Consider the following 13,450-nt stretch of genomic DNA (forward strand, 5'->3'; position numbering starts at 1 on the left):
CCCTTGAATTTTTCAACCTTTTCCCACATTTCAGGCTTCAAACATAAAGATAACAATTTTAATGTTATGGTGAAGAATCAACAACAAGTGGGACACAATTGTGACGTTAAACGAAATTTATTGCTTATTTTAAACTTTCTTAAAAAAAGAAATTACTGAAAAGTGGAGCGTGCAATATTATTCGTCCCCTTTACTTTCAGCAAACTCACTCCAGAAGTTCATTGAGGATCTCTGAATGATCCAATGTTATCCTAAATGACTGATGATGATAAATATAAGACAACTATGTGTAATCAAGTCTCCGTATAAATGAACCTGATCTGTGATAGTCTCAATGTTCTGTTTAAAGCGCAGATAGCATCATGAAGACCAAGGAACGCAACAAGCAGGTATTTAGAATCATTAATTGTTTGTTAACCATTTACACAATAAAAAGGGACAAATGGCGATATCCATCCCTGACATCCTATATTCTAATCTCAGACCTAAGATCAGTCAGGGAAACTAATAAAGCTTAACAAAAATGAGTGCCAATTGGTTTCAGTAAAGGTATCTAGCATTTGGCAGATACTCAAATGGGAAATAACAACAATTCCATCATAAGTACATGTGTATGTCACCAGAACCACCATCAGTACATTACTGCATTGCCAGAACCTCAATCAGTATATTAATACATCATGAGAACCACTGTTAGTACTAAATACAACAGTACCCATTATCAGTACATGTGTATGTCACCAGAACCACCATTAGTACATGAATACATCGCCAAGCTTAGTACAGCAATCAATTGTAATGTCAAGTCAGTCCCATATACATTTGTATGCTGTGAACCTACAACTCCCAGTAAGGGGTACTTCACACACAGCGAGATCGCTGCTGAGATCGCTGCTGAGTCACGTCTTTTGTGACCTCATTAGCGATCTCGCTGTGTGTGACACTGAGCAGCGATCTTGCCCCTGCTGTGAGATCACTGCTCGTTACACACAGTGCTGGTTCGTTTTTTTATTGTTGCTCTCCCGCTGATAAGCACACATCGCTGTGTGTGACAGCGAGAGAGCAACAATCCTGAATGTGAAGGGAGCAGGAGCCGGCGTCTGACAGCCTGCGGTAAGCTGTAACCAAGGTAAACATCGGGTAACCAAGGTGGTTACCCGATATTTACCTTCGTTACCAGCCTCCGCAGCTCTCACGCTGCCAGTGCTGGCTCCTGCTCCCTGCACACGCTAAGTTAAGTGGTGTGAGCTGGTAACTAAGGTAAACATCGGGTAACCATACCCGATGTTTACCTTAGTTACCAGTGTCCGCAGCTTCCAGACGCCGGCTCCGTGCAAGCGCAGCGTCGCTTGCATGTCGCTGCTGGCTGGGGGCTGGTCACTGGTCGCTGGTGAGATCTGCCTGTTTGACAGCTCACCAGCGACCATGTAGCGATGCAGCAGCGATCCTGACCAGGTCAGATCGCTGGTCGGATCGCTGCTGCATCGCTAAAGTGTGAAGGTACCCTTAGTCCTTAACAATGGTAAGGAGTTGCTGGGAGTTGTTATCAGTAATTATCAGACTGTGGGCCATACAGGAACCACAATACTGATGAAATGTAGTCATTATCAACAGGTCAATATTTACTTTATAGAGGATATCTTCTCTAATTGAGTTGTTTATTTCTTTTTGTCTTCATCTTGTCCAGATGTGATGATGACTTTTCACATCCACAGCTTTCTCTCCAGATTCCCTCTTTTCCAGTCTTCTGCATTAAATTCCGACATAGTGCCTTTAAAAATAAGAGCTAAGGGTGCCCTTCAAAATGTCCTCTGTGACGACTAGCCCGGGGGGGGGGTCACACAGACCACAGACATTCATCCGCATTTCCTCAATCTGTGATGAAACCGCACCTTGCAACCCCACCCTGACGCCTCTAATATGTCGGAGACACATGATACGACCTCGTCACTTCCACCAACACGTGAAGTTCCATGCCCCCAACGAGTACATAAGGTCAGTTTGGCGCAGTGTTACACCGACACCCCTGTCCATGCTGCCACAGGGTGGCACGGAGAGGGAGACAGAGCATGCCACGCAACCAGCAGCGCGACACCCTACTCGCTCACAACCCCGACAGGCCGACAGACCTTTTCACTAGCCCCAGTGAAACAAGGCTCGGTCGGCCCAGTAGTCTGCCACTAGTTCCTCATTAGATATAAGCCTGGTTCCACATATGTCCCCACACCCTGCCTACATGTGTCCCCACAGCCAGTCACAGATATGTCCCCCCGCCTTGACTAGTCTTGACACACATTAACTAGTCAAAGGGGGGTTGTTTCCCCAGACTAGTTGACCCTCTTTCGCCAAAATGAGGGCCGAAGAGTCTGGGGAACTAATACTTCTACGACTAAGGCCCTTATTAGCATAGGGACAGCGGGATTTATAAGTTTGTTTTTTTAAACAGTCATATTAGTGAATAGCGTTATACAGGCCAGGTTATGGAGGGAATTTGGGCAGATAGGTGTGAATGCTGCTGGGTTTGAGGGAATGGGGGACCTGACAGGTTCCCTTTAATATGTTAGTGTATGTAGAATATATGCAGCAGGCCCATATTTATTGTATACACCAGAGAGAACCATATATTACAAACACAAGAAACACCATCCTCCAGGTGGAGAGGTCAACATATCGCCAAACCATACATATTACTCTAACACTTTCTACCCCCTGATCCTTGCAAACAAATGGAGCAGTGATGCTGGTTCTCAACCCCTGAATCAAAACATGGATATCAATGATTTATTAGATACAAAGATTCATTAGACCGAGAACACTGTGAAAGTGTTGCTCATCACCAATTTTATTTCATAGTGTACTGTATGTTGATCTTTGCTTTTGACAGATCTTCCACTTTTTGTTAGTGTTCATTTTACACATGAAGCCCACTATTCCAAGAGGATATTGTATATGTGCTTGAATGAATGCAAAATCCCAAGAGAGGAAAACCACATACGAGCACAATGTCAATTATTTGTGAGCTTCCTGCACTTGCTGTGCATTTGTTAGAGTGGTAGAGAAGGAGGTTGTCAGATAAAAAGACGGGGTCCTCTAAGTGATATCCTTCTATAAAATCTAATGACACGTAGTCATGTCATAGTTGTCATAGTCCATTCTGGCTACAGTAATCCCATAAGGCTCACAACTGAAGAGGAAAACCACCTTGAGAAATATATATATATATTGCTCAGACACATATTCTGGACACAAAATTAGTACATCTGCTAGTTTTACTAATATACACCTACATCATTTGTCGGGATCCTCTGTGGACCAATGGATGTCGTGGTGACAGCTGGCTTCAATGGTAATGATAAATTGAGCCCTTATTCTTTACTAGTCTATTTCTAAGTGTGGAATGTGACAATAAGTAAATGATCGCTCCTGTTGCACAGACATCTCCATTGGCAGATCTGGCATCCAGAAGAGGAAGTGACATGCAACAGCGGCACATGTAACTTCCTGTCCGCTGCCAATGGAGGAGTGTGCAGGATGGGTAGAACATGCACTTGAGTTGTGTTTCATGATGAGGCTAGGACTATAGACACTTTGATTATTTTTACAATGTGTAAAATACTATGAGCTCATGAGGTTATTAAGTGATATGACATGAATTTCTGAGCACTCAGATGTCTCCCTAATAATCTCAATAATAAGGTTGCCTGCATGTGTATGGATTCTCTCCATTACTATTAAAGGGACACATAAGGGAGTGTGCAATTCTCAGTGATGGTGGCAGTCCCATTGTCATTCCTTCACAGACCAGAGTATTTAAGGTCAACATCTACTAATCATCAAAAGAAAAAGATAGGAAAACAGGTGATAAACACCTAGGAGTCAATGAGTAAAGGCCACGTCTCACTAAGGATGGTGTCACACACAGCGACAATGACAACGACGTCGCTGCTACGTCACCATTTTCTGTGACGTTGCAGCGACGTCCCGTCGCTGTCGCTGTGTGTGACATCCAGCAACGACCTGGCCCCTGCTGTGAGGTCGCCGGTCGTTGCTGAATGTCCAGCTTCATTTTTTGGTCGTCACTCTCCCGCTGTGACACACACATCGCTGTGTGTGACAGCGAGAGAGCGACGAAATGAAGCGAGCAGGAGCCGGCGTCTGGCAGCTGCGGTAAGCTGTAACCAGCGTAAACATCGGGTAACCAAGGGAAGACCTTTCCCTGGTTACCCGATATTTACCTTCGTTACCAGCCTCCGCCCTTGCTGCCAGTGCCGGCTCCTGCTCTGTGCACATGTGGCTGCAGTACACATCGGGTAATTAACCCGATGTATACTGTAGCAAGGAGAGCAGGGAGCCAGCGCTAAGCAGTGTGCGCGGCTCCCTGCTCTATGCACTGTGACATGTAGCTGCAGTACACATTGGGTTAATTAACCCGATGTGTACTGTACCTAGGAGAGCAAGGAGCCAGCGCTAAGCGCGGCTCCCTGCTCTCTGAACTGTGACATGTAGCTGCAGTACACATCGGGTTAATTAACCCGATGTGTACTGTACCTAGGAGAGCAAGGAGCCAGCGCTAAGCACGGCTCCCTGCTCTCTGCACATGTAGCACAGCGACGTTATGATCGCTGCTGCGTCGCTGTGTTTGACAGCTAAGCAGCGATCATAACAGCGACTTACAAGGTCGCTGCTACGTCACAGAAAATGGTGACGTAACAGCGACGTCGTTGTCGCTGTCGCTTAGTGTGAACCCAGCTTAAGCAAGATCGCTAGCAACATCGACGACCTGCTAGCGATGTTGCTGTGTGTGACATCCAGCAACAACCTGGCCCCTGCTGTGAGGTCGCTGGTTGTTGCTGAATGTCCTGGACCATTTTTTAGTTGTTGCTCTCCTGCTGTGAAGCACACATCGCTGTGTGTGGCAGCGACAGAGCAATAACTAAATGTGCAGTGAGCAGGGAGCCAGCTTCTGCGGACGCTGGTAACCAATGTAAATATCGGGTAATCAAGAAACCCTTTCCTTGGTTACCTGATATTTACCTTCGTTAACAGCGTCCACCGCACTCACGCTGTCAGTGCCAGCTCCCTGCTCCCTGCACACATAGCCAGACTACACATCGGGTAATTAACCCGATGTGTACTCTGGCTAGGAGTGCAGGGAGCCAGCGCTAAGCGGTGTGCGCTGGTAACCAAGGTAAATATCGGGTTGGTTACCCGATATTTACCTTAGTTACCAAGCGCAGCATCGCTTCCACGCGTCGCTGCTGGCTGGGGGCTGGTCACTGGTTCCTGTTGAGATCTGCCTGTGTGACAGCTCACCAGCAACCTGTGTAGCGACGCTCCAGCGATCCCTGCCAGGTCAGGTTGCTGGTGGGATCGCTGGAGCGTCGCTTAGTGTGACGGTACCTTAAGGCTGGCGCCACACGGGGATCTACTGCGATTCCCTCGCATGACACTCTGCTCACGCTGGCAGTACAGCAGAGCTGAGTGTCATGCGAGTGTCCCTGCGACTGAGGTCCGTTCGTGCGAGCAGACCTCAGCTGCGGGAGCGGGCCGGCACGGAGGAGGGGAGGGAGGGATTTATCTCCCTCTCTCCTCCGTAGCCGGCTATTGCCATTCTCGCCCTGCACTCGCGGTATACCGTGTACTGCGAGTGCAGTGCGATTTTTTTCTCGCCCCAATGACTTGAATGGGTGCAAGAGAAACCATGATCGCATTACAATCGCAGCATGCTGCGATTGTTGTCTTGGTACGATTAGGACTGAGAAAATAATCGCTCATGTGCGCTGACACACAGGCTAATATTAGTCCGAGTGGAATGCGATTGTATATGCACTCCACTTGCACCGTTTTTCTCACCGTGTGGCTTAGGCCTTAATGACAGGGAAATAAATCTCATTAAACTTAGCTTTTGCTTGTCTACATTAACAAGCCTCCCCGAAACTAAGAATTGAGCATGAGTACAAAGACGATATACTTTAACTCAATCGGTGGAGTTATGACTCCTTTGGAAAAGTGCTTGTTACTTGAAATCTGTGTGTCCCTTCAAAATCCCACCCAGAGGTCCATAGGTAGCCTCAAGATGAGAGTGTAGGAGATTGTTTATCTTACCCTAATAGGCCCTTAAGGTACTGTCATACTAAGCAACATCGCTAGCAACATCGCTGCTGAGGCACAACTTGCTAGTGATGTTGCTGTGTGTGAAATCCAGCAACAACCTCGCCCCTGCTGTGAGGTCGCTGGTTGTTGCTGAATGTCCTGGACCATTTTTTTGTTGTTGCTCTCCCGCTGTGAAGCACACATCGCTGTGTGTGACAGCGACAGAGCAACAACTAAATGTGCAGTGAGCAGGGAGCCGGCTTCTGCGGACGCTGGTAACCACGGTAAACATCGGGTAACCAAGAAGCCCTTACCTTGGTTACCCGATATTTACCTTCGTTACCAGCGTCCGCCGCTCTCAGCTGTCAGTGCCGGCTCCCTGCTCCCTCCACAGTTAGCTGGAGTACACATCGGGTAATTAACCCGATGTGTACTGTGGCTAGGAGTGCAGGGAACAGGGAGCCGGCACTGGCAGTGTGAGAGCGGCGAACGCTGGTAACGAAGGTAAATATCGGGTAACCAAGGGAAGGGCTTCTTGGTTACCCGATGTTTACCGTGGTTACCAGCGTCCGCAGAAGTCGGCTCCCTGCTGCCTGCACACGTAGCAGAGTACACATCGGGTAATTAACCCGATGTGTACTGTGGCTAGGTGTGCAGGGAGCCAGCGCTAAGTGGTGTGCACTGGTAACCAAGGTAAATATTGGGTTGGTTACCCGATAATTACCTTAGTTACCAAGCGCAGCATGCTTCCACGTGTAGCGACGCTCCAGCAATCCCTGCCAGGTCAGGTTGCTGGTGGGATCGCTGGAGCGTTGCTTAGTGCGACATCTCACCAGCGACCTCCTAGCAACTTACCAGAGATCCCTATCAGGTTGTATCGTTGTTGGGATCGCTGGTAAGTTGTTTAGTGTGACTGGGCCTTTAGTTCTGTTGTATCGGTCCTCATTCCTCCCAGATGTCATCTGTTGATCCTATAGCCAATGTCACCAGTGGAGAATATACATCTCATTACAGGCCAAATAAAAATCGCAATGAGTAGAATAAAAAAGCAGCTGCAGCAACAGTCAGCCTTGGGTTTAGATAAGTAGCAGGTAACCTGTGGGTATGTATACCATTTCACATACTGTATATTACCATCTACACCCAATCATAGGGAATTATTGTTTTGTGTAAAAGGAGGGATGTAACAGTACATAGGAGTCAAGTTACTCCAATGTGACGCCCTGGCCGGGCCAGGTAGTCACAGATAGGCCCCTGCACTACACCTTTCCCTCACAGGTGACATCAACCGACCTTAAAACCCTAGTCACCCCCCTCAGGGCTAGATGGTGTCACGGCCGGGCGGTCGGGCAGACCCAGGAGGTGGATCCACTGGACCGAACTCGAAGATGGTGGTAGGGAGTCCGGCAGCTGAAGCACTGATGGGCAGCAGAACAGTCCGTGCAAGTGAAGGCAGCGGAGAAGTCCCTGGGACCACGGAGTCACAGATGGTAGTCCTGGTGACGTAGCTCAGGTTCGGAAGCCGAGATGATATCAGGCGGGGTCCGGAACCTCAGGAGCGAGATGACGGGTCACCGCAGGGATCCGAGATGGTACGGACTGTCAGATGGCAGACGGACAGTGTGCGGGGTTCAGGATACGGCTGACTGGATGGCGAGGCAGGTACGGCTCTACAAAGAGAGATAGGTGAGTACAGGCACATAAACACCAGGAGACCTGACTCCTAGCTCAGGGAACACGAAGATCAGGCCCCGCCCCCTTGGACAATAACCCCCTTTATACCCAGTACCTGTTCAACCTCATTTCCTGTTAATGGACGCTGGCCCTTTAAGAAAGGGTCAGTGACCGCGCGCGCGCCCTAACGCGCATGCGCGCCGCCCGGGTGCCAGAAGCCAGGGAAGGAGGCTGAGAGGAGGACGCAGGAGAGCCGGCCAGGTCCTGGGAAGCCGTCGGGCGCCGGGATCGGGGACCAGGGGGCCTGGGACGGACGGAATCCGGGGGCTGAGGAGCGGGCAGCGTGGCAGGTGAGCCGGGGAGCGGGGGTGAGGACCCGGGGAGCGTGACAGTACCCCCCCCCCCCACGCCCCCCACCCCGCAACCGGGACATGAAGGCACGGATAAGAGGAGTGCCCACGTTCTCCCTGGGCTCCCAAGACCTATCCTCAGGACCATACCCTTCCCAGTCCACCAGGAAGAACTGCCGACCTCGTACGGTCTTCATGGCCACGATATCCCTTACCGCATAGATGTCGTCATCGGCAATAGGTGGAGGGGCCGGACTGGCAGCATCGGAGAAGGGACCAAGGATAACCGGCTTGAGCAGGGAGACGTGGAATGAGTTGGGTATCCTCATCGTGGCCGGGAGCTGTAGCTTGTAGGAAACCTCATTGATCTTGCTGAGGACTTTAAACGGCCCAATGTAGCGAGGACCCAGCTTGTATGATGGTATCTTCAGGCGGACGTACTGGGAAGCAAGCCAGACGAGGTCTCCAGGAGAGAAACACGGAGGGTCCAGACGTCTCTTGTCGGCGTGTCTTTTCATCCGCAGGGAAGCACGCCCAAGGGACGATTTGACAGAGTCCCAAATGTTTGCAAAGTCACGGGCTACTGTATCTGCAGCAGGGACATCCGAAGAGGGGGATACAGGCAATGGGATGGAAGGCTGAAGCCCGTAAACAACATGGAAGGGAGAGCTGGAGGACGACTCACTGAAGTGGTGGTTGTGGGAGAATTCAGCCCAAGGTAGAAGGGCGGACCAGTCGTCATGATGGGCATTGACGTAGTGACGTAAGAAAGAGGTCAAGATTTGATTGACCCTCTCTACCTGGCCATTAGACTGAGGATGGTATGCAGATGAAAAGTCCAGAGTCACTCCCAGATGGTTACAGAGAGCCCTCCAGAAGCGGGAAGTGAACTGAGTTCCTCTGTCTGATACGATGTGTAATGGAAAGCCATGCAAGCGGAAGATGTGTTGTATATAGGCGTCCGCGAGTTCCTGAGCAGAGGGCAGTCCAGCCATAGGGACGAAATGGGCCATTTTAGAGAACCGATCCACCACGACCCATATGACTGTGTGTCCGGATGACAATGGCAAGTCCGTAATAAAGTCCATAGCTATGTGTTGCCACGGAACTGAGGGTATCGGTAGAGGCAGAAGACGGCCATAGGGCAGGTGTTTGGGCGTCTTGTTCCTGGCACAAGAGGAGCAGGCAGAGACAAAGGCGGCGACGTCAGTGCGAAGGGATGGCCACCAGTAATGGCGTACAATCGCACCCCATGTTCTCTTCTGGCCTGCATGGCCGGCTGTTTTTGAGGCATGACCCCAGTGTTACACTTTTAGCCTGTCGGTCTCCGAGACATAGGTCTTCCCGGGTGGTATTTGGGCCAGAGTGACGGGAGCCACCGGAACAATCTTGCTAGGAGGGATGATAGGTTGGGTAGTCTCTTCCTCCTGCTCCATGGGCATGAGGGACCTAGACAAGGCATCGGCGCGTACATTCTTGTCCGCGGGTCGGAAGTGGAGCTGGAAGTCAAACCTGGCAAAGAATAAGGACCACCTGGCTTGCCGTGGGTTCAGTCGCTGAGCGGACCGCAGGTATTCCAGGTTCTTGTGGTCCGTGTAGATGGTCACGGGGTACACTGCTCCTTCCAGGAGGTAACGCCACTCCTCCAGAGCTAGTTTGACCGCCAATAATTCTCGGTCACCGATGGTGTAATTCCGTTCAGGTGCTGAGAAGCTCTTAGAAAAGAAACCGCAAGTCACCATCTTCCCGGAGGAGGATTTTTGCATGAGCACTGCTCCGGCTCCTGAGGAGGAGGCATCCACCTCCAAGGTGAACTGGCGGTTTAACTCCGGTCGGTGGAGTACAGGAGAGGAGGCGAAAGCTCGCTTCAAAGAGCAAAACGCGGCGTCGGCCGCAGGTGACCAGTCCTTTGGTTTAGCCTCCTTTTTGGTCAAAGCGGAGAGAGGAGCAGTCAGGGCGGAGAAGTGCGGGATAAACTGGCGGTAGTAGTTGGCGAATCCCAGGAACCGTTGGATTGCCTTCAGTCCAGAAGGAGGAGGCCAGTTGAGTATGGAGGAGACCTTCTTTGGATCCATCTGCAACCCAGTACCCGAGATGATGTATCCCAGGAAAGGAAGAGAAGACTGCTCAAAGACGCACTTCTCATATTTGGCGTAGAGACGATTCTCTCTCAGTCTTTGTAGAACCAGCTTTACGTTCTCTCTGTGGGTCTGGAGGTCCGGAGAGAAGACAAGGATGTCATCCAGATAAACTACTACACAGAGGTAGAGGAGGTCCCGGAAAATGTCGTTCACCAGTTCTTGGAATACGGCAGGAGCGTTACACAGACCGAAGGGCATCACGCAGTATTCGTAGTGCCCGTCGCGAGTATTAAACGCGGTCTTCCATTCGTCCCCAGAGCGGATACGAACTAGGTTGTAGGCACCCCGAAGATCCAGTTTGGTGAACACACGGGCTCCTCTGAGCCGGTCGAACAATTCGGGGATGAGCGGTAGGGGGTACTTGTTTTTTATGGTGATCTGATTCAAGCCCCGGTAGTCAATGCATGGGCGAAGGTCACCCTCTTTCTTCTTAACGAAGAAGAAGCCTGCTCCCGCAGGAGAGGAGGATCTCCGGATGAATCCCTTTGCCAGGCTTTCCGTGATGTATGTGGACATGGCCCTGGTTTCAGCTGGAGACAACGGATATATCCGTCCTCGAGGTGGTGTTGTTCCTGGGAGCAGGTCGATGGCGCAATCGTAGGGACGGTGTGGCGGAAGTACCTCAGACTCCTTCTTGTCAAAAACGTCCGCGAAGGACCAATAGGCCGAGGGCAGTTCCGGTAGGTTCTCTGGAGCCGGGGGACGTCGGATTGGTTGTAGGGACTTTAGACATCTCTCATGACAGGCAGAGCCCCAACGAGTGATTTCGCCAGTACCCCAGCTGACTGATGGTTCGTGTGTCCGCAACCAAGGAAGTCCCAGCAGGATTTGATGGGACATGTGTGGAAGGACGTAGAGAGCGATGTTCTCGGTGTGCAGAGCACCTATACGCAATTCCACCGGCTTGGTGATCCAGGAGATGGTATCAGAGAGGGGTCTCCCATCCACCGAGGCAATCACTAGGGGCTTATCGAGTGGAGTAACAGGCAGCTGGTACTTGTCCACCGTGGCCTGCTGGATAAAATTGCCTGCTGCTCCGGAGTCGAGGTATGCCTCAGCCGTGAAGCGCGTCTCTCCTGTTGACACTTGTACCGTCCACATAACTGGGTCTGAGAGAGTCCCAGCACCTAGGGTGGCCTCTCCTACCAACCCTAGGCTTTGGAGTTTCCCGGCCTTTCCGGACAGGAGCGTAAGAGATGAGTGCCCTCTCCGCAGTAAAAGCAGAGGCCTTTGGCGAGCCGCTCTGCTCTACGTTGGTCAGACTGTCGTACTCGGTCAACCTGCATGGGCTCGTGGACAGGAATCCCAGCTGTTGATGAGTGAGGCACAGAGGACTTCTGTGGAGGAGGGGAGTGCCGTACTGCACGTCTCTCACGATACAGCTCTTTGGAGCGTTCCTGGAAACGAATGTCCACTCGAGTGGCTAGGGCAATCAGGGCATCTAGGGTGGAGGGCACGTCACGACCCGCCAACTCATCCTTGATGCGACTCGAGAGTCCTTCCCAGAAGGCGGCTGTCAGGGCCTCATTATTCCACCCGAGTTCAGAAGCCAAAGTACGGAAACGGATGGCATATTGGCCCACCGTCAGTGTTCCTTGACGTAGGCGGAGGAGGGATGAAGCAGACGCAGAGGCGCGTCCCGGCTCGTCGAAGGTGCTGCGAAAGGCCTGCAGGAAGTCTTGAAGGTTCTTGGTCATGGGGTCCTCCTTCTCCCACAAGGGGTTCATCCACGCCAGCGCCTCGCCCTCCAGATGAGACATTATAAAGGCGACCTTGGCTTGGTCAGAGGCGAACAGATGTGGCAGCTGCGTGAAATGAAGGGAACACTGGTTTATGAAGCCCCTGCAGGTCTTGGGATCTCCAGCATAACGAGGTGGTGACGCCAAACGGAGACGGGAAGCATCTGAAGAGGCTGCCACTGGTGCGGGAGCCATGGCTTGCCTAGCTGGGGACCTGGGTGCCGCAGGCGTCATTGATGCTTGTAACGTGTACAGGCGGGTGTCCACGGAGGTCATAAATTGCAACATGCGGGTCTGGACTTCATGCTGACGTTGGAGTTCCTCTTGCAAGGCCGCTAGTGCTGCAGCGGGATCCATGGCCTGATCTTACTGTCACGGCCGGGCGGTCGGGCAGACCCAGGAGGTGGATCCACTGGACCGAACTCGAAGATGGTGGTAGGGAGTCCGGCAGCTGAAGCACTGATGGGCAGCAGAACAGTCCGTGCAAGTGAAGGCAGCGGAGAAGTCCCTGGGACCACGGAGTCACAGATGGTAGTCCTGGTGACGTAGCTCAGGTTCGGAAGCCGAGATGATATCAGGCGGGGTCCGGAACCTCAGGAGTGAGATGACGGGTCACCGCAGGGATCCGAGATGGTACGGACTGTCAGATGGCAGACGGACAGTGTGCGGGGTTCAGGATACGGCTGACTGGATGGCGAGGCAGGTACGGCTCTACAAAGAGAGATAGGTGAGTACAGGCACATAAACACCAGGAGACCTGACTCCTAGCTCAGGGAACACGAAGATCAGGCCCCGCCCCCTTGGACAATAACCCCCTTTATACCCAGTACCTGTTCAACCTCATTTCCTGTTAATGGACGCTGGCCCTTTAAGAAAGGGTCAGTGACCGCGCGCGCGCCCTAACGCGCATGCGCGCCGCCCGGGTGCCAGAAGCCAGGGAAGGAGGCTGAGAGGAGGACGCAGGAGAGCCGGCCAGGTCCTGGGAAGCCGTCGGGCGCCGGGATCGGGGACCAGGGGGCCTGGGACGGACGGAATCCGGGGGCTGAGGAGCGGGCAGCGTGGCAGGTGAGCCGGGGAGCGGGGGTGAGGACCCGGGGAGCGTGACAGATGGACACACCAGGGGTCGGAACCAGGCGGTTGGAAAACGCCCACCAAGGAGTCGAGACTGCCCGGGGCGGGAAAACAGAGAGTCTACAGACAGATCAGTTTGAGAGTTCAAGGAGAGTGTAGGTCAGGCCTGTGTGTCAGACCTGAAGTAAACTGACAGATACCCCAGGATAGGAGCCCTGGTGCCTTTGGCTAGGAGGCAGACGGCGGTCTCCGTCTGCAGGAGCCAGGAAGACGGCTCGGTTGAACCGAGGTGGACCGGGACAGGGTAGTGGCCTGCCGGTACCGACCCGAGGAACCGACTCGTAAACCGGAGCACACAGGGGGGTACTCATACCCTGAAGCT

At 52.1% G+C, this 13,450-nt stretch overlaps 1 protein-coding gene across 2 annotated transcripts in view; it reads left to right on the top strand.

Moving 5' to 3' along the window:
• The window catches only part of CORO2B (coronin 2B), a 135,653-nt gene that overhangs the window by 35,521 nt on the left and 86,682 nt on the right, over positions 1-13,450 (top strand). Inside the window, exon 2 of one of the 2 annotated variants that reach the window (XM_075346076.1) lies at positions 355-389. The exons of the other annotated variant lie outside the window; for it this stretch is intronic. Coding sequence (XP_075202191.1) covers positions 363-389 — 27 coding nt within the window. The 5' untranslated portion in view covers positions 355-362. The remainder of the gene's footprint in view (positions 1-354; positions 390-13,450) is intronic. 2 annotated transcript variants of the gene reach the window in all.

This window comes from Anomaloglossus baeobatrachus, chromosome 4 (genome assembly GCF_048569485.1).
Source record: "Anomaloglossus baeobatrachus isolate aAnoBae1 chromosome 4, aAnoBae1.hap1, whole genome shotgun sequence".
Taxonomy (NCBI): Eukaryota; Metazoa; Chordata; class Amphibia; order Anura; family Aromobatidae; genus Anomaloglossus; species Anomaloglossus baeobatrachus.